The sequence below is a fragment of the Colossoma macropomum genome, unplaced genomic scaffold (assembly GCF_904425465.1).
Source record: "Colossoma macropomum unplaced genomic scaffold, Colossoma_macropomum, whole genome shotgun sequence".
Lineage (NCBI taxonomy): Eukaryota > Metazoa > Chordata > Actinopteri > Characiformes > Serrasalmidae > Colossoma > Colossoma macropomum.
The window spans coordinates 38336676-38363204 of NW_023494789.1; the positions used below are offsets into that span (position 1 = coordinate 38336676).

Consider the following 26529-nt stretch of genomic DNA (forward strand, 5'->3'; position numbering starts at 1 on the left):
GTATAATGTTTTTGTGAGCAAAAAACAGAGATGGTCTAAAATGACTGTGAATAAAATCTTGTTACATTTAACTTAAATTAAAAGTTAAGAATATTTTCTTGTAAAAGTATTTGTTCTCACAACAACATGCAAAGGTCTTAGGCCAACTGTGAAAAATGATGTGTACAGCTGTTTATAAATAACCATTTCCAGAGTTCTCCTCAAGGTAGTCCAGTATTTACAGTTAACATCCAATACCTAGTTTATCTAATCAGTCCTTCAGGTGCTGCTGATGGAATTAGACAAATCAGTGCAATGGCTGCAGTGCAGTGAGAAGTCAGGAACCAAACTGATGTTCTTCTAACCAACATATCAATTCATGTTTTGAAAATAAGTACATATTATGTTTAACTGTGTGTATGTTTATTTGTATTAATGCTTATGGAATCCTTTATTTGCAAAACACACTTACTGCCAAGTTCTGAACAGTTTTCTTGCCAGCCTAAGATTTTGTACAGTAATTCACATGTGGATATCCTCACTGTCAGGAATAGATTGTGTATATACAAAATGGATGCCCAGCTTATTTTAGTTATCATCTAATATCTGATTTGGCATCAGTGCTTCTTTCAGTTGAATCAAGAGAGCTGATGATGGAATTTGCATTGATGTATGTTTGTATTAATTCTATTGTTAAAAACATATCGACAAGCAAAACATATTTATTTCCCAGATAAATGATTTTAAACAATTTGCTCAAGTACAAATCATTTCTGTGCCTGTATTACATTCAGTATATTAGTTAGGCACTAGAACACACACTGTATCATTTTGCCAGTTTCTGTGAAGACTTGTGCGTGTAATCCTTTCTTCACGGATGGCACCCCTCAAGCCCAACTCCCCCCTTACTGTGTGGAACATTAATGGCTGTATTATGTCTGCTTTGCTCACACTCATTGAAGCAGTCACTGTACTGTTTTTTGGACGTAAAGGTTACTGTACAGTAGTAAATCTGTGATTTACTAAGAAAACAGATCAAATTAAGATGAGTCACACTTGCATGTTATTAAAACTTGGGTGGAAGGCCTCAGCATACAGTCTTGCCAAAACATATTATTTACCTCATTTGCACAATTTCTGTCAGAACAGGCTGAAGCCCAAATATTAAGAAAGAAAAATAAATAGTATCAGGCATCTCAAAACCCCTTTCATTTCAGTTATGATGCAGAATTAACTAGTTCACATACATGTTCAGTCAAAATAAACAAAATAAAGGTTCAAGAAAAAGCAAATCAGCAGATCTTCTCTCTTCTTAGACTTCAACCCCTCCGCCCCCACCTCTTCCCCTTTTTTCATTACCCTTTCAGCTGCTGTGCTTTGGAGAGCAGTCACTCTCTCTGATGCTTTGGCCCTGCTGTTGCTGACATTGCTCATGGCTAGAGCCTCTGTCTGTGGCACTCTGCTGTCAGATCAGGGGCCACGGTGGCCTGACCTGGCCAGATTGATTAGCCCTGAGGAAGGGGGTGTTTGAGTGGGAGTGAGTGAGAGGAACAGTCTTCTGCTTGTGTTCAAGTCAAAGCTCAAACTCAACCACTTCTGAAGTGCGTTCACACCTGATAGTGCTACTTTCCTTTGAGATTTGTCTTTAGCTTGGTGGACCAGGCTTTGGCTACGCTAGAAAGCCTGAAAGAGGTTATATTCATTTTTATATTAGATGTACTTGCATTTCAGAAAGCAAGCTTTTGGTAGTGTTGTCAATTTATGTAAAGGTAAGTCATTTTGCCTAAGGGATTTAATAGTTTGAATCCTTATCTGTTCATGTAAGTATTTGCTTAAATGGTTTGCTTCGCCAGTAAATGGTCCGTCGGACTATTTGTCATGAATTGTTCACAGAATATAAAGGACAAGTGTTGGAGCCAATAAGATGTACTTTAATAAATCTAAAACAGTATACACTTTTAAAAATGAAGGTTCGTTATTGAAACACAAGCACCCACATGTTGTGTGCAACTGCAAGTGGGAGCGTTGTACGCCATGTGTTTCAGAACTGTAGAACTGTAAATGCTTGTGTGTACAGTTCTAGGTAAAAGCCTTAATTGGTATAGAACCATTACAATTGGTAGATTTTTTTCAACTTTAAGAAGGTTCTTTACACTCTGCACAATCTGCATATCTTAATTACAAACAATGGTTCTTTAGAGAACCATATGTTGGATGATTCTTTAAAGAACCAAAAGTGGTTCTACAACATCGCTCCAAAGCTTTTAGGCACCAAAAATAAAAACTACAGAAATGCTCCAAACTTGCAACCGTGACAATGGAAATACTGGTTTAGCTACTGTCTTCATGTAATCTAGAAAATAGTAAAGACTAAAGAGAGGTCATAGGTAAAGGTAGGAGAGGTAGCAGGTCTAAGACATGAAAACAGGTCTAATAACACCAAAACCCCCTCCCTCCCCCACCATATTATTTTCCACTAACAGTTTGCATTGTCACAGGGCGTACAACGCTCCCACTTGCAGTTGCACACAACATGGGGGTAGTTGTGTTTCAGGTATAAGAACAGCAGTGTAGTGACTTGTTCCTGTCCGCCATTATTCATCGAGCTGCTGGCTTGTCACAGTGCCTGTGGTTTTCTGCCAAATTATGCCAGGTTAGAAAAGCAGGTCAACACATTGTTCTCTTCCAGGAACATAATCTCACCAAGCAGGTTTATGCAAACAGCCATTGTTGTCTGTGTGACAGAATTCTATTTATGTAAACCTCAGGTGCCTTGAGCAATGCCGCCTGTTACCATTTTTGTTACTGTAATTCCTTATAGAAGGTAAATAAGGTCATGAACTTTTTGTTTGCCCTAAACAGGTCCTTAGGTTCAGCTCTTTCCGAAGTGAGTGTGTGCAGACATGGACAGAAGAAGTATTGAAATGCCCAAAATATCTGAGAATAATGCAACTGTAGTGATAAGTGCCTTGAACAGAAGTATTACTAAAGGAAATATCTATAAATGAAATGAAGTAAGAGTAAATAAGAAAGAAAGGTTCGATGCTCAAGGTTTTACTAGGTTTTTTGGTTATCTAAGCTTACCATTAGCATATCTTGAATGTTTGTGTACACTAGCTAAATTAGCTAGAAGGGATGGGCAATATGACAATGTTTATCATTTTACCGATACATTATAGCACAATATGCTTTTCTGAATATATTGTGGATATCGTCAGTGCTTATGAACACCAACTGTATGTTTCATTACAAAGAGCATATTTAATGCTGTTCAGTTGGTTTTCATGCAGTGCAATGTGCAATATGTTGGGTAAAAATCTTTGTACTCATTGTATCTGATAGTTCCACTTCCCCATTTCCAAATGATGAAACCTCAGAAAAGTTATAGCGTGATAAATATCTTGTATTGTGAAAATGTCTTTAAGCATATATTTTTGCCTTATTACCCCCCTATTAGCTAGCAGATACTCTAATGTATAAGTGAAAGCTTCAGGTTTAATAACAAGCCTTAATCCTTGTTATTCTAAAACAACTAAGTAAAAAGAGCACACAAGCCCTCAGTAGCTAAGATTAGTTGACCTGCCAGGTAATTGAGTTGTGAAAAGCACAAAAATGAAATAAAGTTCAAGAAAATTTACTGTGGAAGAAAACTACCATGGAAAATGTACTGTAATGTGTGTAGCGCTGTGTGGGCTGCCTTTTCACTGATGGCCTGTATTGTTTCCTCAGGAAAGCTGATGGCAAGGAGCTGAGAGCAGGAGAGAGGAAAAGGAAAAAAAACAACAACCCGTCTTCAGTGCCAGGTTAGATTTATCGTTACACGTGGCGTCTGTCATTTTTCCGTTCCAATACATTTGCTCTTTATTATCAACGAATGTTCCAGAAGTTATTTTTCATCTTTCCTCTCGTACATGTTATTCCCAGGGGTGCTACATAACAGATTCAACATATTACAGCATGTGAGTATTTCATACTTTTGCTGTTGTGTTTGTGGACGAACAGAATTCATGTGTAAGTCAAATTGAAAGAGAATTTAGTAGGATCAAAATGGAATTGACATGAAATGCTGAGTCTCTAACATTAGTACTCAATGATTTTCTATGTTTTCTAGTGCAGCTGTGCCAAGTACGAGTGATGGCTGCTTACGGACAGACACAGTACAGCCCTGCTATACAGCCCGCGGGCCCCTACACACCATACACACATCACACCCAGAGCTACAGCATGCCCTCCTACAGTGAGTACTGCCTAATGTCTACTGTTCTTTCTCAGATACAGGCTATTACATGTTAGTTGGTCAGAAACTTTTTTTGTGAATGGCAAAGTTTTACCACCTGGATTTGACTTTCAGGGACATTTGTGGCCTTTCATTAGGTTATTTAAAGAATAGTTATTAATCATAATCCAGTTATCCCAAACACTTTAATTAAATCATTTAATTGAAATTATTCAATTGACTTTAAATCAGTGGCTGCTATAAAAAAACAGTGTACAATACACCCTAACTGCTATACCGAAATACATTATTATTTTTATTTATTTAGTTTTTTAATAAAACATGCTGTTTCTCACTCTCAAGCTTATGAAAATTCACCTCAGTATCAGCGATCTATTGGAAGATCCATTTTTTGCCCCTTTACTTTCAAGTTTTAGGGCACTTTTGCATCTTTTAGAGACATTTTGCTCTGAACCCTCATTATTGTCTGACCCCTTGGCATATTAAATGAGAATTCAACCAATTTTTTCGAAACTTCTACATAATTCAATATTTAACACGTAAACAAGTCATCAGTGGTGGACAAATCATGTACTTGAGTTAAAGTAGAGATATCCAAGATAAAATATTACTCCAGTAAAAGTCCCCCCCTTTAGACCTCCACTTGAGTAAAAGTACAAAAGCATTTGCCTTCAAATGTGCTTAAGTATCGAAAGTAAAAGTACTTAAAGATGAATTATGTCCTATTATGATTTTTGTAACAAGACTCTTGCTTCATTAACTCATTTTAGGTGAAAATACTCCAGTGTCACTCTTGGTAAACCAGTCTTTTAATAGAATGTCATTAGTCTGTCACTGATGTCTATTAAAAGTATCATAAGAACAAAACACTGAAGGCAAACAATTTCCATTAGGTAGAACTGAGTGGCTCTGAAATACCTTTTTGCAAACAAGCAAAGTTTCAGTTTAAGATTTATTTACAACTTAGTTACAAGTTTAAATTTAATAAAAACTTTAAACATAGGTTCACAAATGAGTTTTCCCTTAACTATATTGCATCTGTAGGTCTCTGTTCATAAACAAAAACTAGCAAAAAACAAATTTAATATAAAATGAAACAGTGTTTGCATAAATTCAGAAAAAAGAACCATGCCAGTCAGAACTGCATATGTGTACATATTTCTATATTTTGGTCTGTTTACACAAAGTTAGGTTAGTTCCATCATTTATGTTGGAATAGACACTCCCAAAATTTTACGGTGCTGCACTGACGTTGAACCGTATGCTTGCACCAGGTCGGTATGTCCAACAGGTCAAAACAAGCTCAAACAAAGTGCGCGCTGTGCCCTGATTGGTGTGCTTCCTTCATGCTTCTTTTGTTTTGACGTTACATTTTTATACACATATAAGCCAAAAGGAACGACAGATTTCACATAATGTAGTGGAGTAAAAAGTAAGATATTTGACTTTGAAATGGAGTGAAAGTAAAAAGTCACCCAAAATGGAAATACTTCAGTAAAGTACAGATACACGAAAAAAACTACTTAAGTACAGTAACGAATTACATTTACTTAGTTACTGTCCCCCATTGCAAGTCATTCAGATAAAGTCATTGTAGTGATATTTACTGATTCAGATTTCTTTACAGTGGTGATGATAGGATCCAGATATAAATAGTCATATAGTCAATTAAAATAATTTCCTTTACTATTCAAAACAACCAGCGAACATATACATGTCTTTTGAGTTTTCTTATGTAATTCTGATGATGGTAAAAAAAGTGGTAAATCTGAAAAAGTAAGTTTTATTTGGGGATTGTTTTGTCTTGCAACACCCTGCGTGTAGCTCTCTTCAACAAAAATTTTTTTGGGCCAAAACTTTATCTAACTTATCAAAACTATTGTGAAACAATGTCTCAGGCATCATATTCATACCTATTTCATGTAATAGCTTTCTGTGAGGCATTAAATGCTTCAGATGTCTGGTTTCTATCACAAACACTGTGAATGATTCTGGCTCAGGTCAGTTCTTTATAACGGATCATTTCACATCGAACCACTGTGAATGACTTTATATCTTTTTAAGCATCTAATTATCCAGAATTTTTGAATGGTGAAATTCCCCTTGGTACGTCAGTGGTACGTGTTCTGTACCACTGTGGGGATCAATTTGATAAACTTGTGTTTTGTTTTCAAACATAACTGATTAGGAAGTTTCATTTTATCAATAGGGGCTGTTTAGGAAACTATACGCTCCTCTGGAAGATTGTTGATAGTGTGTCCTTGGCTTCACAGGAACAGTTTGCCCAAACATGCTAACATGGCTAATACTGAAGGGAGGGTGGGAGGCATCAACTATGATTGTTGGCAGCCATTCACTTTCATTTCTTGTTAGCTGAGTTAGCTATTTTGACTTAACTATAGCTTAAGGTACATGATGCCTCTTTCTATGGAAAAATTGAGTGATTTTCTTCTTTTTTTGTTTAGACATTAAAACAGAAGATGGCTTGAGTCATTCACCTGGACAGAGCAGTCTGCTTGGCTATACATCCAATTTCAGCAGCACGCCTCCCAGCCAGGCCCTTTACAGTTACTCCACACATGGTCAGTCTTACAATCAACAAGCTTTCTTTTGCTTGTCTGATCTTTACATGGTGCCCTAGCGTACTTAACGAGGCCTCTAGCCACTCTCTCCACGTATATGCACACTCGTATAAGCAAAAATACAGTCATGTGCGCACACACAGACACGCAAACACCCACACTGTAGTTCTTGGCAGTAATAAAAGCTGTTTGGTAGGTGGTTTGTGAGGTCCGAGCCCACCCCCCCCACATCCACCACCGCACATACATTTCCAGGTGCTGGCTATGGCCCATCCTGGCTACTCTCTCTCGCTCACTCTCTCATTCTTTTTCTGTCTCTCTCACCCCCCCTCCACACCTGTTCCCCATTAGCTGCGGTCTGGGGCCCTGGCGTCAGCCGTCTCTCTCTCCTCTCTCAGGGGGTCAAGCCCTTCTGCAGCTCCCCACACAACATGCGGCCCATTGGTGGAGCATGTTTGTGTGGGTGTGAGTGGCACAGGCTTTAGCATCACCCCAACACCCCAAAAACCTCAACGCCCCCAAACCCTCCACCCAGCCAGTCCACAGGCGCCCACCGCTAGCCTCAGCCCAGCAAGTTTTATGGCTGTAGTCACACCGTGAAATTGACCTCTCTCTGCCAAGGTCAGAGTTGATGGGTTATTAGGGATGTTTTCATTCTTTAAGAGCTGCTCAAAGTGGTCATTCTGGAGATGAGGACACAGGGTCTTTTAAATAATAATTATTTTTTAATTATTCTGGTACTGAATATGATTTATTACACAAAGCCTTACTGTAATTTCTAGGGGTCCTCATTTACTGTAATAAACTGTACTCTGATGTAAAAGATGGCTTTCTAATAGGTCTGGGGAAATGTGGTTGTTATGCCTCAAGTTCTATCTCGCTAGTTTTTGTGTGATTTATAGGAAAATTTCAACAGGAGACCTGCTGTAGCGTAAAATAAATAACCCGTCTCTGCGTGTCAAAGGTCCCTGCGTTTCACTGCTGTGGAGAAAATCAGAAACATGGCCCAAACTCTCCCCTTCCTCTCTTCTTTCCCCTTTTGAAGCCCTTTTGTTTGCTTCCTCTGAGATTTCTCTGAGCTTTGGCACAGTCATTCATCTAGGGCAGGTCTGAAAAAGGGAATGCGGAGACAGGAGAGAGAGCAAGGGGTAGAGAAAGGGAGGGACGGAGCCTGGAGCATAGCATTCCCTCTCCATGTCTGATAGCAGTGATGGATTCTCTTTCTTGTGTACGCCACACTTTCCCACCTGTATTGTTTTTTTAGCCATAAATCAGTCACACTTCCTCCAGACAGTCAGTGCTATACACATCTATATTTTGCTAACAGCCATTCCGAAACCGCCTCTGGTTGCATTTCTGTTGCATCGCCTTGTTTGTGTTGGAGATGTGTCTCGCAGGGAATGTGTAAGAGTGAGCCTTATGCCACAGTCAGCTATGAGTGTTCTTTTAAAGGCTGGCTATGTGCTCCTTTTCCAGGCGGCAGTATTTCGTCTGGAATTTTCCAGGGAACCAATGCCATCGCAGGCTCAACGCCGTTCAGTCCCACACAGCAGGTGAGAGGGTCAAATAAGGAAGCACACTGCATGGAGCATCATACAGCATCTTATAGCCACCTGTGAATTAGACCATATAATTCTTAATTGAAAAAAAAAACGTGGCAATGTTAATAGATATCTTATTCTATGAATAATCATTCTTTCCATCAGGATTTCTCAGCGTATTCCAGTTACGGCCAAAGCCAGTACTCGCCATACTATAACACACACTACAACAACCCCTACCTCACAAGCAGTAATATCAGTCCATCAGCCATCACCACGGCAATACCCTATCAGCATCCAGAACACCCTCCTGTAACAACCAGTCACAGCCCGGAGTCCCACCCAGGTAAATGTCTATGCTTTGTCTGAAGATAAGCCTTAATAAATAAAAACTTTAGTTTTACATGTTCAGCCATACAATAATACAAATTGGTGATGCAGAAAAATGAGAAGTCTTGGCCAAAACCAAAACTTAGGATTAGGAACTTAGGGTAATGAAGAGAAAACACATTAATGGTTAATAAAATAATTACAGGAAGTACAGAATGTGTCTATTAAATCCAATGTCCTTGGCAACAGAGAATGGTTGGTCATTCACATCAGTGAATTCCTGTTTTTTTTAGTTATACTTTGCAACTTTTTCATCACTTCAAAAACCAGCTACATGTTATGTCTGTGTGCTCGCAGGAACTTTCCATTTTGCATCTGTTGTTTTGCTGTGTTCTGTATATTGTGTGTGTTTGCAAATGGTATCAAACCTGTACTGGAAAAGTTTTTGGCCACTGTATCCCCACTTGAACCTTGGTTTGATTGATTGCATATCGCTTGTCCAATATTCCTTGTGAAACAGATCCCAGCCAACATTTTCACTGTTTATCTACTGCTGCTCAAACTGAGTGCCTCTGTGCTGACCAGCATCAGAAAGCAAAGGAAACAGACAGCAATTTTAATCACTATTTCTAATGTTTATTAGCACTTAAGTTCTTTGTTGAAGATTTGGACACTTCATTGTAGATCGGTTTAATTTAGTTTCTTCTTTAGTTTAGTATTCTTTTTTTTTTTTCATCCAAAAACTGAAAGTGCCACTTTAAGCCATTTTCGGCTGAAAATTTTTGGTGATCGAAATTTCGTTGAATTACAAATGCAAATTAATTTGTTCTATGTATAAGAATAAACTATGAAAAAAATAAACTTGAAAATCTAGCCCTGATGGGTGCCTGATCATAAAAGAAAGCAAATATAATTATGCCACTGTAAGAAGATCCAAGCAGTCTACACACTGCTATCCGTAAGACGCACACTGGCATTATTGAGCGTTGTTGCTAGCACAGCACATAAGCAGCTCTCAATGTGGTTTACTGGAGTTCATACAGACTCTTAAGTTCTAGCCACACCCTTGTTTCAAAAAGCCCCATTTAAAAAAGTCCCCTGCAAGAGCATGGCATAACTGGAACCACAGGAGTATGCCTGTAGTCCTTGCTGAGCTACGAACAATGAGTTACCTTGTATTTACAATGAAGCTACAGCAGATAGGAAGTATGTGGCTAAGTTAAATAATGATAAAGTCATATTTACTTAAAAATAGGGGAAAAAGCACAGTTGACAAAACCACACAACTTCAGGAGAGGCATGAAATCAGTCCTGTATTCATTTTCAATAGACAACAATAAAGCAGTGTTGAGGTTCAGCAGTAAATAGAGTGGCTTGGCTGACAACTGTAATTTTTTCAGAAATACTTTGTATGGAGTGCAGAGAAATAACAACACGTAAGAGTCTAGCAACCATGTTACGTGGAAATCAAAGGACTGTTAACAATTTCATTATATTGTGTTCGAAAATAGGTCTTGAGGATAATACTGTATGTTTGTGTATGTGAAACAGTGGAGTACCATGCCCCCCCTAGCCCCCCAACCCCAGGAAAGGAGCAGGAAGGAGCTCCAGCCAGAAGGGGGTCGGATGGAAAGCTACGGGGGAGGAAAAGGGCCAATGACCCTGCACCTCCACTGGACTCAGACATTGAGGTACATACTGTTCTTTGGTCTCTTTTACACCACTGAGAGCACAGCTACTATTAAAACACACCTACACTACAATGCAAAAAATTGAAATTACTTGTCACATGAATAATTGCTATTATTTTCCATCCATCATCTAAACCGCTTATCCTTCTGGGTCGCGGTGCTATTATTTTATTTAATAAAAATAATAAACAGTGTAGATATTGTAAGATCTTTTATTTTTTTGGCAAACAACAAGATTTATTAAAAAGAAAAGAGTTATTAAATGATCAGTAAAATACAGTTGCTGTCCAAAAACAACTCCATATGTCCATAATGGTAACTTTACAGGAAAAAGCAAAAACATGATTTATTTTAATGTACGTTAATGTGAAGAGATTTTACTCTCAGTAATTTTGGAGCATTTTTATTGGTTTCCGTTGATCATGAACTTTTCACACGATGTATTATGCTCAGATGATGTAGAAAAATAAAAATCTAGCAAAAAGGACACACTTTTATTTGGACATAAACAATATGTTTGTAGCTAATTCCTTGATAAGTTATATGCACTTTTAAAATACAGTTAATTCTGGATGTTATAGTTTTCTCAGTCATCTTCGTTAAAAGCTTTCTACAAATTATTTGAGTTGTAGCATCATATTATCATTATTTTTAATGCATGTACCCAGCAACAAAATTGGTTTTATTTTCATGAAAGCAATGATTCCAAACATTTGAATGGTTTTGAATCTGTCCAACTAACATGCACAAAGGGCAGTTTTCTCACATACTGATTAAGCTTAAGCTTTAAACTATGAAGATTTTAAATGGTGAATCAGCGTGTACAGGGACTGATCAGGGTCTCATGAAGCCTCATGAAGTGTCTTTCGAGTGCCCCCCGTTCTTTTTCCTTTTCTTTCTTTTCTCTTGTAACCACTGCTATTCCAGCACTTGTGATCCGTTATCGTTTCTGTTCTGCATATTAAAACACGTCACTAGGTCACACGCTTGAAAATGCCGGCGACCTGACACAGAGCCTCTAATTGGATACCGTTTTTGGACACATTTTGATTTCATTGGCCCTCTGCAAATTATCTTTATTTTTTCATTTATTCAGCATTTTGATGTATATTCAAGGGCTATGTATTGATTTATTTCATGCATTTAGCCTTTGGCACATAATCAAGGGCTATTCATTCATCTATTTTTTACATCTGTGGTGGATTGTCCTGAGTGGTAGATTGTCCTGATTGCTTTGGAGGCCCCCCCGAGGCTCTTGGCAGCCAGAAGCCCCTGGGCACTGGCCCTGCTGGCCCAGTCAATAATCCATCCCCGGCCATGTAGTCCAAGACTAAGCATAATTTGTGTCTGGGAAAAACGTTCCTAAGGCCACAACTCTAAATGGCTTTCATCACTTTGAGAGAAACAGTGGTGAGCTGACTGTGTGGTTCTCAAGGAAGAAAACTTGTTTCATGTCTGCCTGTGTGGACTGAATAAAGCCTTGACTCATCATATTTTTGGTGTCTACAAAACAAGAAGATGAAATGTGTTGTTTTGGCGTAATCACACAGGGGTAGACAGCAGATGATTTTGCTCTCTTGTTAATGTTGTGGGTTTCTGTGTGTGTGTTTGCCCGCAGAGAGTGTTTATTTGGGACCTGGACGAAACCATCATCATTTTCCACTCACTCCTCACTGGGTCTTTTTCCACACGCTTCGGCAAGGTAAAAACCTGTTCTCTTACTTTAGCTCTGAGTAATGGAATGTCCCCTCCAACCCTCTTTCAGTTATCTGACACTAATTAGTTGTTTTGTTGTACTGCACAGTAGTACGCATTGTACTATAGATTTCTTTAATGCGCAGTAATTATGTGTGAGTAATGCTTCAACAGTCACTCATTTCTGTCATAACATAATCTCATTACTCCAATTTTTCTTTTTTTCTTTTTAACACAATATAAAAACATAGGCTGGTGGTTGCATTGTGTGAACATTAGATGAACGGACCTTGTAACACTAACATACAGTGGGGTTCAAATTTCTGAGACCACTAGGGAACTGGCTTCTATTGCATTTTTTCTAATTTAGTACAGAGTTTTTCATTACACAGTAGAATCTTTGAAATATTTACATGAATTTTTGGAATTTTTTATTTGTATTTATTTTGATGACTGTGCACAGAGCAAAAAACCTCTGATGAGTAGATCAGAACCATCTGAGCTGGTCCAAAGGCCTTAACATGGTCAGTGTCACAAATTTGCTTACATTTGCATAGTGACCTAGAAATAGAGCAGAGGCTTGAATATTTCTTCTTAATTTTGTTATAACTTTTCTTTAAATTTTTTCTAAATTCTTAACACTTTCTGTTTTAGGTTTAAATCAATAAGGTTAAGAACATTTCCTATGTCATATAAAGTTACCATGTCAGAGATATGAGCTTTTTTTTTACCAAAATAACACATCGTGGATACAGATCATAACCTCTCATGACGATCTGCACTCTGTTTCACAATCTGATTTGACTTATGCTGTTTGATTGACAGATCTTAAACTTATACATATTGCTGAAGCATCTAAAAAAGGAACTGTAGTTTATTTATTTATTTTTTTTTTCCCTTCTAGTTCATGGTGTGTTTTGAGTTCCCATGATCCCTAGAGTATTGGACACAAAAGGGAGTTCATCCATTTTAGGAGTTACCGTGACTAACGTGGCTAATTTCAGCTCCAAAAATCATGCTCTGCAGTTGCACCATCTTTCCAACATATACCTCTGCAAAGAATGTACCAAAGATATTGGTCAAAGGAAAAAGCTGTAATTGAGAACCTACAGTCTGAACTATACATGAACAGGTTTGATACGTCTAATGACAAAGCTGCTTACTGCCAAGTGGAGCTCTGTGTTTGTTTAAGCTCAGATTTTATTTCTGGATCTCATTTTTAATATGCAGTTCATTTCTAGTCTGATGTCTTTAACTTCTTCCCATGACAATTCAAGGTCCTAAAGGCCATCACCGTAAACAACTGTTTGGCCCGCGCTTGGCCTCAGGCGAGGCCAAAGGTGCAGAGCCGAAAACCAATCTGAGTGTTGAAAGATGCTCATTTTTAATGTGTTTTTGAAGCTGAGGTGAACTGTAGAGCACGACAGGATTTTTACTCTCTCATTAGAGCCCTTCTGGCATCTCATTCATCATCAAGCAGCACGTATGGTCTTTTATCGTGTGAATTTTTGCCGCAGGCCAACTCTTTTCTTTTTTTTCCTACATCAAGCTGAAAAAAACAGTGTACCCTGGTTGTTAGCTTAACATCAAGCTCAGCTGAGCCTTTTTCTTTCATTTTTTTTTTAAATTCATTAAAATCCTCTGTGAAATCTTTCTCAGCTGTAATTATGATTCAGGGCATCTTTATTAAACAGTCAGTACAACTGCCTGTTGTAAAGTAAGGCAATTTTAGCAGTAGATTGTGGGTAATTATTCTAATTAAAGGAAGAACTACCTCTTCCACACCCCCAACCCAACCGGAATCCCCTCACCCACACCCCCCTCACTTGAACCTTGCGTGGGTGGAGAGGAAGGGATGGATCCTGCCTCTTTAAGCTAATCTGACACTTACCTCTGGCTGACACCTGTAGCTTGATTAACTGCCAAACGTAAAGCTCCAGCTAGCTACCTGCCCTGGCCTGGTACCAAGCTTCATAATTACTCAGCTAGTGTCAGCATGCACCCTGACCCATACTGTGAAATTTATGTTAGCAGCTGTATGTACTGAGGTAGGGGGGCTATGTGAATGTGTGTGATAGAGAGAGAGAGAGAGAAAGAACAAAAGCAAGGGACTTTAGTGACAAATTGGTACTTCTGAATGATTGACGTGAATGCAGTCAGGCTGGTGGAAAGACAAAAAAACGGCTCTGCCATAAACACGTTGCTGCACACGCACAGAACAAAATTATTAACTGTCATTTGTCTTCATGAATAAATTCGTTATGACAGCTGGAGCTGTAGTATTACAATATAATATGCTTCCTTCGTCATGTTCCAGGATTCTGCCAAAGCTGTGTCTTTGGGGCTGTGGATGGAGGAGATGATCTTCAACTTGGCAGACTCACGACTCTTCTTCAATGACCTGGAGGTGAGCAAAGCACAAACACTTTATTTTTTCAGTCGTAGCAAAATAGTAGTGTTCTTAAAGGGAAATTCCACCAATATTTCAAAATTTCTGCATAATTAAATTGTTAAGACTTAAAGTCATTCAGAGTGGTTTAATGAGAAATGCACCATTCTTGCAGACTCAGAATCGTTCACAATGGTGGTGACAGAAACTGGCATCTGAAGAGTTTAATGCCACCAAAAGCTACCTCAGAAAGTAATTACATGAAATGGTTATACATTGCCTGATACCTGAGACACTGTTTTACAGTAGTTTTCAGGTACGCTTTTGGTTTAAAACATATTTCCAAAATCCATTTATGGCACAGAAGAGAAGTCTAAATATGGAAACTTATTTTTTTCAGATTTACCGCGATTTTATCAACATTACATATAAAAACTGAGAAGATGTGTCTACTCTGGTCATTTGGTAGTAAATAAAATGGCTGTATTTGCATTGTAGCCTTTGCAACCCCTGGTTCCCATCACCACCACTGTAAATAAATCTGTAAAAGTCTGTAAACTCTCTACAGTGCACCATTTCACATCAAACCACTCTGAATGACTGTTTACATTTCAGTGATTAAATTATGCGAAAAATATAACAAGTCAGTGAAATTCATCTTTAATTTTAAACTTTAAACTGTATGTCAGTGTAAAAATGTTGTCCAGATTAATAACAATTTCTGTTGATCCATTTGTCATGAAATGTGGATACTATACAAAGGACAAATTCTGAAAAGTTGTGTAAAAATGAAAAACTGAAAAAATGTATTGGTATTTTGTAGTAAGAGCAGAAAAAGCGAGATGGACAACATATTATAATCATGAAATTCTGTTGTCTTGCTACACATTATGTGATGCAGTACTCACTGTATAAATGTTGTGATTTTATATTTACATATTAAAGTACTTATTTTAATTTTTAAAAAATTCTACACATTGGCCAGAGTGAACCTTTTGCACTGTGGGGTCTTGCTCTTTGCGCCCTTTTTTATCTTTTTATTCCTCTTTCTTCTGCCTTGGTCTGACAAAGAAGGGGATTAAATTCTGGAGGGGGTGCAAAACTTTGAGGTGTTAATTACGGGTGTGTGGCCATCTCTGAAAGGAAAATTTGTCCTGGGGAGGAACAGCGGCTCAAAGTGGAGTGGGGGGTGGGGTAGAGAGCACACAATTATTTCTTCAACAGGTTTTAATGACACTTCTGCCTCCCGGTTTTTCTTTCTTTTTTTCTGGTTTGTCCCTGTAATCGTCCTCATTTTTTCACTATTCAAACTTCTTGACTGATTTATCTAATCTCCACTGACCCTTGTCAGCCTGGGAATGGAGAGATGCCATGGGCGAAATTGCTGCTAGATAATTATTGTTTTATTTTGTATTATATCTGTCAGTTATTTTGATGATTCATTGAGTAATCAGAGTTTTTAAAAGAAGCCAAACCAGTAAAAGTGATGTCTATCTCACTTTTTCTTCTCTTACTACAAAATACTGTTTCATTTTTTTCCATTTTTCATGTTACAAAAATGACAAACCATACCTAGCTTTTTAAAAATACTTTACTAAAAAAGATAAATGAAAAAAGCCTTTACAAAGCATCATTAAAGGGACCATATCATGGAAAACTAACTTGTCCTTGCTTTTCGATGTAGTACGTAAACAGTGTTAATACTTCAAAACATTCTGTTCACTCCTCAGTCCATACAGTCCATATATGGAAACCAAGCCACAAAAACAGCTAATTTTGAATTAATTTTTTAATTGTTAAAAAAGCATTTCCACCAATTCAACCACCCACCATTCATTTGTTTAATTTTCAGTCAAAACAGCCCAGGAAAAAAGAGAAAACATCCATTTAACAGAAAATTGCAGATAAATTACACAAAATTACACCTTCAGAGTTCAGTCTTAGAAATTAGGGAGGATTTTCTGCCTCTCACAATCCAAGGAATCTCAAACACATGCAGTGTTGCATGATGTTTAATTCTGGACTCTGCGGTGGCCCGCTCCATTTTTTTAAGCATCACCAACAGTTTTTCACTTATTTTCTTATGCGAGTGGATTGTGTTATATCTAATCTTCTCAGAAGTACCTCCAGAAATATGAATAACTTATACTTAATGGCTGTTTTGCCTGGAAATTAAATAAATGAAGAGTGGTCTCTAACATTTGAGTAGTGTAAAAAGTGTATAAAAGTAGTGTAAAAAGCATATAAAAGCAACTACATTTGAGTAGTCTAAAAAAAGAAAGGACAACGCAAGATATCGGCCCTTTAAAGGATTATGAAAGCGTATTACAAAGAAGAAGCACAATTCTTCTGTCCACATCTGGCATTATTGTTGTGACTGCATGACTGACGATCTTAGCAAACAGGGTCTTGTGCTGCGAGTTTCAGGAGTGTGAGAGGAGGTCTGCTGAGATATGAGCGCATTATGAGGTAGCGTCGGGCCCTCAGACCCAACTGAAATACGAGAGCAGCTGCAGAGAGAGAGAGAGAGAGTTCTGTGTATGTTTCTGAGAGAGAAAGAAAGAAGGATAAAGAGGGAGAAAGATGGGAAAAGCAGAAATGAAGTCTAGTTTGAAATGTTGAGAAAAGGTTCCCCTGTTTGCTAAATACTGTAATATGGTAACCTATACTGTCTAAACATGAAGTGACTGGCTCTTGTAAGACTGTGTATTCGGAATATTGTTCATGTGGATGTTTTACCATACGATGTCACTAGTATCGTTAGTCATTTACACCAAATTTTCTCCTGGAATACAACACAGCAGTTACTGCTTGTTGGCAGTTTTGTGTGCAAAGCTGGTCAAAAGTACAGCTAATCTGCTTTCGCTATTAAAACAGGTTTAGGAGGTGTGTTGCCATCCTCTTCAGGAAGTTTTTATTTCTTTCTTTTTCTCAAGTATTACAGGCGCCTGAATGTCTTGGGTCTTAGCAGCTTATTTCCGCCTTTCAGTTGTCATTTTTTTTTTTTTAATATTCCTCCCTCACTCTATCGTTCCCTGAGGCTCAGTAGAAGGTGAACCTGCCTGTACACAGTACATCACTCTGCCTGGCTGAAACACATCTAGCTCTCTAACATATCTGCTTTCCTTTAATTTCACAGGAATGTGACCAAGTTCATATCGATGATGTGGCCTCAGATGACAATGGGCAGGACTTGAGGTATGGTAGGAGTTCCCCTCATAACGCTGGTATAGTCTCTCAGGGAGACTGCTGTGGCATGTACAAGGGATTCCAATAAAGTGAACTATATGCCTCATAAAATGGCGTTCTCTTTTTACCCCACTGCATACCATGGCCATATTAGGAATGAATACCTATTGTTTTTAGCATACTTAGGAAGCAGTCCTGTTTTGCTGATGTTTAAGATCTGTATCAACCCTTTGTCAACAACAAAAGCAGCTGTTTCTGTGGCTTAATCTACACCTCTCCATTAATGTGACATCTCCATGCTGTTGTTGCGTTCATGTAGATATAAAAAAGAATGTGATCTAACAAACTTAAACCATGTGTCAGTCCTCAGTCCCAGTCTTCACGAGTGTTACAAGATGAAAAACACTGATCTCTGCAGAGCTTTGGCCCTGAAGGAGTTTGACATGGATCAAGCCAAAACATGAACACAAATAAACTTCACACTTCAGTCTTCATATATTGTTACTGTCTTAATGTCTTGACAGTGATACATTCAGAGACCTGTTTAACTTGTTTAAATCTGCTGCCAGAGGGGTTGCAGTGAGCGCGTGTCTACGTTCAGCATGGTAAAATGCTTTCTATGTGCTGCCATGTTTGATGCACAAAGCTTCCTTTATTCTTGGATGTTCTGAGCGAGCATTCAAAGCTCATTCATTTTCAGCTTGATCACGTTCTTTACACGTCAAATAAATGCAAACACAATATTGAGAAGTCGTGTTATTAAAGGAGAAGAGTAGACAGAAATAGACATTCACACTGAGATTTTTCGAGACCAAAAAAACACAACTTGAAAATGAACACACACACATATTGATGCTGTCTTTCACATCAAATCCGAAACCGACGGACTGTAATCCTGCTTAACATTTTTAATCGACCTGGATCTGCATTCTGTACTGCATGGATTGAATTAAAAATGAGGCTGACCAATCAGAGCTCTGTTGTCATGGCTGAAGGCCAAGCGATTGTGTATAACGATGGCAGCAGAATAGCTCATATTCTATGTGGCAGAGCACAAATGCTTATACAACAGCCCAAAAAGGTATCAGTCTTGGCGTGATGTTTCCACTATGTTAAAAATCGCAATTGTATTTTCTTTTGAAAAAAATAAAACTCAGTGTGAATAGGCCTGTACTTTTTTGGGCAGAATTTAATTAATTAAAGGAAACAAAGATTTTTGAATATACTGCCAGCAAAATGTTAGTTTTGATAATCAGATTTCTTTGTTCAATGTTAACAAAAGTTGTGTACTAAATCCACAATAGTTTTTGAAGCCATTTTGTATGTTTAAATTCCTTTTAGAGGCATTAAGGCTTCATAGCAATCACTGTATTCTCTATATAATCACTACATCTTAAACCAATACGAAGGATTTTGCAGTTAGATCATGTAACTCTTTTCTTAGACTGACAGATGTTCTCTAAGGAAAATATTACAGCTCTTAAGAATGATGCCAGTGTTATGTAACAGCTCTTTACCCATGTGAACAATAAATCAAGTAGTAGGATAACGACTGTATTGTTGTAAAATAACAGTGCACTATTAATAAGGCTCTTGCTCACAACCCTGTCACATGTGTATTTGCTTGTCTGTGCAGCACTTATAACTTTGGAACAGATGGCTTCCAGAGTCCAGCAGGTGGAGGTGCTCTGTGCCTAGGCTCAGGGGTTCATGGTGGCGTTGACTGGATGAGGAAACTAGCCTTCCGCTACAGACGAGTAAAAGAGATTTACAATACTTTCAAGAACAATGTAGGAGGTGAGTGAACTGCAGAACGCTAAATGCAGAAAAGAATTAATAATATTTCAAATTTCAGCAGTGTTTTATTTCATTGTTTATGTTTTGAACTTAATTTTATATGGTCTTGTGATACACTCAGATGGTTCTTATCAACTCGAATCGTTAGTAACAAGTGTTTGCGTTCGGGTGGACATCAGAAACTAGTAAATTTATCATGTAAACAATATGTATCCACTGACATGGACCAATGACATTACTTACTGTGAATAATAAAATAAGATTTTTTTTTGGTTGCATTCTAATAAGGCCTGTCTATTCACTACAAGTAAGAATAATGTTATCATCATTTACAAACATTACATGATGCATTGATTAAAGTCCTGTAGTTAGTTGTTCAAGTGCAACTTCCTTCATGAGCTCTTGACTTGAAAATACACTAAGACCATCTGAAGGCACAATTAGAAGGGCTTTCTAAACTTGGCTTACGTGTGCTTTGATTGGCAGGTTTGTTGGGCAGTCCAAAGCGGGACGAGTGGCTCCAGCTGAGGAGGGAAATGGAGGTGCTAACAGACCTGTGGCTCACACATGCTCTAAAGGCTCTAGCTCTCATTAACTCCAGGTGAGAAGTACTCACAGTAAACACAGAGGATGTAATGAATGAACTAATATTTTCAAGAATTTGAAAGGCACCATAAAAGAAACTTCATGCAGATTTAACAGAACATATTATTTGTTAAACATCATTAGTTCACTGGCACCTTAAACATCACTAATAAGAAGATAAAATTAGCTATTATACAACAGTTATTTCAGGCCACACAAGCTGATTGGTTGAGAAGCATTCTAACCGTCGCCATAACATCACGGTTAGAATGCTTCTCAACCAGCTTGCATGGCCGGAACGGGTTTTTCACAAACACTGTATCACTCCACTGAGACGCCGTTGCTAAGCAACGACTTTGACAGCTGTAGGAGACGCTCAAGCCATTTGAAAGTTTTTACTTCTTACTTCTTACTTTGCCACAAACCGAAAACTGACACTTTTAAGATCACATTTGACTGACAGCCGATTTGGTCAGACTCTGATGATGAGACTACACTAAATTCCCAAACTGTCAGTTGGTCTGTGTGAGGAGCTGGAGAACGAAGTGCCGGCTGTGCAGCGAGTAAGCGGAGCTCGTTACTCTGACATAGCAACAAGCTGCTTCTTAAGGAACTATAATTTGGCGGGAGGAATTGCTGACATTAAAACATATTAAATGCCACGTTCACGGCCCAATTTATTTATTTATTTCTTACTTTATTTATTTAACTGTTGTATAAAAGCGATAGAACACTCGAGGTCATGTGTTATCGCGAATAACATCACAGCTGTGATGATCTACGGCGACCAAATCACAGTTGTGATGTTATTTTGCGATAACACACTCCCTCTCGTGTTCTATTGCTTAATTAATTACCCATAATTAGGCTACCGGTCATTCATCATGTTATTTAGGTCAAACTATGCCTTTATTATTCTGAATAAAACTGATGTGTAAAAGTGTGAAAAAAAGGAGTGGTGTGGATTACTGTCATGTCCCTGTTCATCAATTCAAATCATGATTTCTCACCTAATGTTAACATTTTGTAATGATGGAAACTAATAGTTGAACTAATGAAAGCTTTTGCCTTCGTCAGACCAAACTGTGTGAATGTGATGGTCACCACCACTCAGCTTATCCCAGCTCTGTCCAAAGTGCTGCTTTATGGTCTTGGAGGAGCATTTCCCATCGAGAACATTTACAGTGCCACCAAAACTGGTATGTACCTCCTAGTTAGACTTACAGAGAAGACCAGATTTGACCAATTCAGACTCGAATGGTAACCAGAGCGTTTGCTGTGTGTGATTGTGCTAGGTAAGGAGAGCTGTTTCGAACGAATAGCTCAGAGGTTCGGCAGGCGAGCAGTGTACGTCGTCATTGGAGACGGAGTGGAGGAGGAGACTGTGGCAAAGAAGGTGAGACTGAGGAAGACTGATTTAATGATCAGTGCCTTAATGATTATACACTGCCATTAAAAAGTTTGAAATTACTCACCACATTTTTTTTATTTTACTGTATATAGACAAAAATTATAACCTATTCAGTATGTGTTTAACTATTACAAACCATGCACCGCATTTTTAGGTGTTCAATTCAATGTTTTGGGAATTCTATGAACAAGACATTAAATGATGAGTAATATACTGCATTTAACTTTTTACAATTTATCTGCCTTGAGAAAAGATTTGCGCATTTGAAATATGATGAATTATGGATATAAATTTTATTATAACTTAGTTTTGAATGTTATACAGATTTTTCTGTCATTGTTAAATCTTCCACAGCTCTGTTTATTTACAGCTTCCTATTGTCCTGCTAATTATTTGTAATTAAAACCTGTGAAGTTGCACAGCACTCCACAGTGGTATTTTCCAAATTGCACAATATTGTGAACTATTTAGGGAGTTTGTTTTAAGGGCTTAATGTGGAATTTTGTTAAATCTGTTTAGTTGTATCATGTGGTGGAAAAATGGGAAATGGAGTATTTCAGAACTTTTCATTAAAGTGCACAGAAGTCATTTAGAGTTCATCAACGTTTGTACTATTGCATCAGCATTAACACTCCTAATTCCTTTCAGAAAAACATGCCTTTCTGGAGGGTAACATGCAGGGCAGACCTGGAGGCACTGAGTCATGCACTAGAGCTGGACTACCTCTAGAGGGCAGAATCTGCCCTACATCACTTCGCCTTGTTGCCTCTCGCTGTTCATTAGACACAGGCGGTCAACAGTAATCACATGGCCAAGCCAGGAACTACAGGACCAATCAGCAGGGAGCTGCAAACTTACTGGAAATGTGCTTGTTTCAACTCACTCCAAGAAAAGCGTTTTTTTATTTTATTTTTTCTTCATCTGTGACAAGCCTCAGTTTTACACAATGGAGCATTGCACTGAAGACAGCGGCCCATCAAAGACCAGAGTGCTTTGAAAGACTGAAGGGTTTCAGTTGACAAAAGAGACATTAAAGTGCATTAAAGACAGATTTATATGCATCATTTGTGATGAGGAAAACATTTAGAATTTCGGGGTTTAAAGTATGCAAATATTTATGCTTGTCTTTTTTTCTTCTTCTATGAATTGACCAAAAGCTACATTGTTTACTTTAGATGAGACCTAGCTCAGAGAGTAGGGTTACCAAATTTGTTGTGAGGAAAAAAGGTCTTTTTTCTCTAAGTTCTGTTAAAAGTAGTGTATCAGACTTCTTAAACTGTGAAATCCAGTGATAGCTTTTAGACAAATAAAGCACAATTGGGGGAACTAGCTTTATGATTTGAAATCAGTTGAGAAATGCATAGATCTAACACTTTTAGTCTCTGTGTGTGTTTTTTAATTGATTGTTTCTGTCAGTAATGCAATAATTTGTTTAATGATCCAAATTTTGCTCCATTCATTCAGCTGAGCTTAAGAAACTTTAAGGTTTATGGAAATGTGCGATATACCACTTCAAGATGTTCTATTAAATACGGAACACATGCTGAGTTAAAAGTACTGTAAACTTTTTAATAACACACCAAAGTTCTTGAGAGAGAACGTGTTATGACTAACCCTGAAAATAGCCAAAGTATTGAAGCTAAATCCATTGCTAGAGGTGACAATCATCTACGTAACTTATGAATTTTTCTTTCTTGTCTTTTTTCGGTGAGGTGATTTCTTCAGCACTAGACAATATCTCCTACATTTCTCTCCGATACGTGCCTGGGCCAAGGTGATCTGTATTATTTGTTACTGGATGTATATTTGATTTCTCGTTTCTTTGTATTAGCTTTACTGAAATTTATATATGTGTATCAATCTTGTATGGAAACTGTATGGTTGTCTTTTGGCTTGCATGTGCCTATTACACTGCCTGTCCACCTAGCTATAATTTGTATATAAGGTTTTATTGTTGATCTGTTTCTATGGGCTATTATGTTAGAAAAATAAAGATAAATTAATTGCCCCTGTCTATTAATTGTCATGATTTTCTTGTAGCTATTATCTATGATTTTTGGGATATTTTTACTACGCACAGAGAAGGAATGTTGTTTTCTGTTGTCCATTTCCTGTCATTTTCATCTGTTTGATTTGAGTTAGGCAGGCTAAATTTGGGGTTGGTGATGTCAGATCTGCCAAAGCACCAATCAGAGTTAGCAGTATGTGTACGTCAGTATGTGTATTCATTTGGGGGAGGGGCTTATTATTGCTAGTTCGCTTTCAGACACAAGAATTCCATCCCAACCGTGGAGCGATTGCACAATTCCATACGTCACTATTCTGCGCGCAAGTTTCCACACACAGCACTGGAAGCAGATAGTTTCCACACATGCAGCGGATCACGCTAGAGTTCGCTGAATGCGAACCCCAGACCACCGATTTCAGGAGGCCAGTGATTGGTATATCTCTGATATGGTCCAGGGCTTGAAATATGGTGAACATGGTCCCAGGCTCGAAAACAGCTTTCACACTTGACCCAACTTACCAAACTCACAAAGTAAGCAGTCCAGGGTCTGGAAAATAACTACTGTGAAAATGTCCTTACACCATTGTTTGTAGCATAGCCAGATGCTTCTTCTCATTTGTAGTAGCCACCTGATAGAGAATCCTACTATAAGTAATTAACTTCATTTCTCAGATTGTGATAGCTAGCGGTCCACCTTAACTGTAGGAATAAAACAATGTGTTAGTTTAGTATTACGTTAGCTACACCCCAACAAGGCTCACAGTGTTTCTCTGCAATTGTACTTTACAGGTGTGCAATGTGTGAAAGACCCCCTGATATTCAGGGGGGGTCCCATGTTAGGAGGCTACTCCAGCATTGGCTGGCTGCTAACTCACTCACTCACTCACTCACTCACTAACTCAAAGTGTTTGATTTAACAGTTCTTCTTTTGGAAATGCTGTTTTCTAGTTTGGTAATGTGATCTTCCATACATTAATCAAGAACTTACACATCTACAGGTTTTCAGATTTACAAATACATTCCAGCACATAGTAAAGTTTTTCAGAATGCCAAGCTATGAAGGATCAACTGTGTGAATGAATGTGCTACAGCGCCACCCTGTGGCAGAGCAGCGCTGCATCTATAGTTAGTTAAGAATACCAAAGACAGAAGCTCACCCTGTTATGGATGAAGCAGCTAAACAATTACCTTCCCCTGAATTTGTATTTGAGCGTTGGACAGCATAACATCAGAATAAGCTTATTTTCAGGGACCCCTTAAATTTTTGACTGTGAGACATTCAGGGATCCAAGATCCCCCTGTATATCACACTTTACAGGTGTGTTGCACAACAGAGCACAGGAGAAATTTCTCCACCCTGTCTGCAAAGGTGACTGTGCCAACTAATAGCAGGGGCTCAGTGTGACCTCAGTTTCAGAAGCACCGTCCAACAGTTAGCTAGCTAGCTGAAGGTTAGGGACATAGCATTAGTGCTGATTAGTGCAAATATAGAACACGATACGTCTGTGATCGATCCATAATAAAATGAAAGCCTGATATTAGCTGCAAACTAATTAGATCTCTAAAATGACCATGAAACACTTTTTACTCTTTAGAAAGCAGCGGAGAAGAGCAAACTGGTCTTTCTGAGGAGGGGCTCAAATGTAGGGCAGGGGTCGGCAAACCAAATGTTAAGAAAAGGCATTTTGTCGATTTTCAACAAAAATCTAACCACCTTGGGAGTCTCAACATTTCACGTCCATTTTATTGAAGCAATGTTTCACCATCTTGACTGTAAAAATGTCTCAGTATGTGCTGATGTCCTAGTATTGCTAAGAAGTATAATATAAATGAAAATCCAGGCTTACTTTGCTCTCCTTTAAGCTTTAGCTCAGCTGTAGCCGCTTTTCTTGCATCTCCCACAGGAAACTTTTACTCAAGATTAGAAGGTTCTTGTAAAATGTCTCTTAACGTTTGAAATTTTATGAGGCTGAAATCAGCTTCCCATTCACCAGCTTCTTGTTTGAATTTTCCCACTCCACCTTAGATGGTGCAGGAGGTGCCAGAATGCAGCTAACTATGTAGCTAACTGTTGCACCATTTCCATTTACCAAGGTGGAATGTGAAAATTCAAAAAGACTTCAGTCTCATGACTTTTTAGTGTTTGACAGTTTCCCGTTGCAGATTAAACGTATCAGGAAACCAGCTAACTATTATAAATGCAAATCAGTCCATTCGTCTCCAAATCGTCGATGTTCGTCTTAAACCTTTCTCTTTGCCTTTTTGTTAGCTACTAGCTACTAGGCAAGACTGTCGTCTGTGTTGCTATGGTGACCAGCAGTCTGCGCACCAGCCTTCAGGGTTAAAGGGTGAATATGCAGTTATATATTAACTCCAACGTTTAAGACTGTTTATTGTTAAAACCATGTTAGAATGATCAGCAGAGCTTTATTTTACTGCAAACGAGGATTATTTTATTTTTACCTAAAAATCTAATTCTGCATGTAGCTCCAGAGCCGTGTGTTGCCGACCCCTGATGTAGGGTAACACTTGCCTGCTGCATGTGCCATCTCTAACATCACGGTCAGTGTCACTCACCACTGGTGCTGGCTTATTTACACCACTGTCAAATTTTATGTGATCTGACATATAGTTATACAGTTCTGAGCAGGCATCATTGAATCGTCTACTATTAAATTATATTCATTTATATACATTTCTTAAATATAACACAGATAAACACTGTTTTTGTGGCATATCTTTACTGTAAGTATAAAATCTTAAACCATGTTGCCACAGGATTTAGGAGCAGGAATACTCTCGTAAAACTGGCTGCAACTTGTTCAGTCAGATCCAATGCAATCACAGCAAATGGAAGCTGCTCCCTCCGCTACTGGCATCAGCAAAATTAACAAGGAAAGCACTGATTCAAACTTAAAATGTGCCCCGAATCTGTTAGCAGTGGTGCTCAGGAAGGGTGTCACTCCAAAAAAAACATAAGATGCAATCATTTTACTCATTTTTCTAAGTGTGTGAATTACTCACTCATCTGAAAAGCCCCCGGTAGTGAAGTGAGGAAGGGAAAGGAATGTCTGTAGATCTGAAAGAAGCACAGC

The 26529-nt window shown here is 38.2% G+C and overlaps 1 protein-coding gene across 2 annotated transcripts in view; it reads left to right on the forward strand.

The window, feature by feature from the left end:
* Positions 1 to 23433, forward strand: part of eya2 (EYA transcriptional coactivator and phosphatase 2) — a 33867-nt gene extending 10434 nt beyond the window's left edge. The window contains exons 2-16 of one of the 2 annotated variants that reach the window (XM_036571230.1): positions 3709 to 3782; positions 3904 to 3938; positions 4091 to 4216; positions 6682 to 6798; positions 8275 to 8351; positions 8505 to 8685; positions 10221 to 10360; positions 11979 to 12062; positions 14373 to 14462; positions 17584 to 17642; positions 19270 to 19430; positions 19917 to 20031; positions 21093 to 21214; positions 21311 to 21411; positions 22075 to 23433. In XM_036571230.1, the coding sequence (XP_036427123.1) occupies positions 4114 to 4216; positions 6682 to 6798; positions 8275 to 8351; positions 8505 to 8685; positions 10221 to 10360; positions 11979 to 12062; positions 14373 to 14462; positions 17584 to 17642; positions 19270 to 19430; positions 19917 to 20031; positions 21093 to 21214; positions 21311 to 21411; positions 22075 to 22155 (1431 nt within the window). In that variant the 5' untranslated portion in view covers positions 3709 to 3782; positions 3904 to 3938; positions 4091 to 4113 and the 3' untranslated portion in view covers positions 22156 to 23433. The remainder of the gene's footprint in view (positions 1 to 3708; positions 3783 to 3903; positions 3939 to 4090; positions 4217 to 6681; positions 6799 to 8274; positions 8352 to 8504; positions 8686 to 10220; positions 10361 to 11978; positions 12063 to 14372; positions 14463 to 17583; positions 17643 to 19269; positions 19431 to 19916; positions 20032 to 21092; positions 21215 to 21310; positions 21412 to 22074) is intronic. The other variant, XM_036571232.1, reaches the window with a different exon arrangement.
* The last annotated feature ends 3096 nt before the right edge of the window (positions 23434 to 26529 follow it).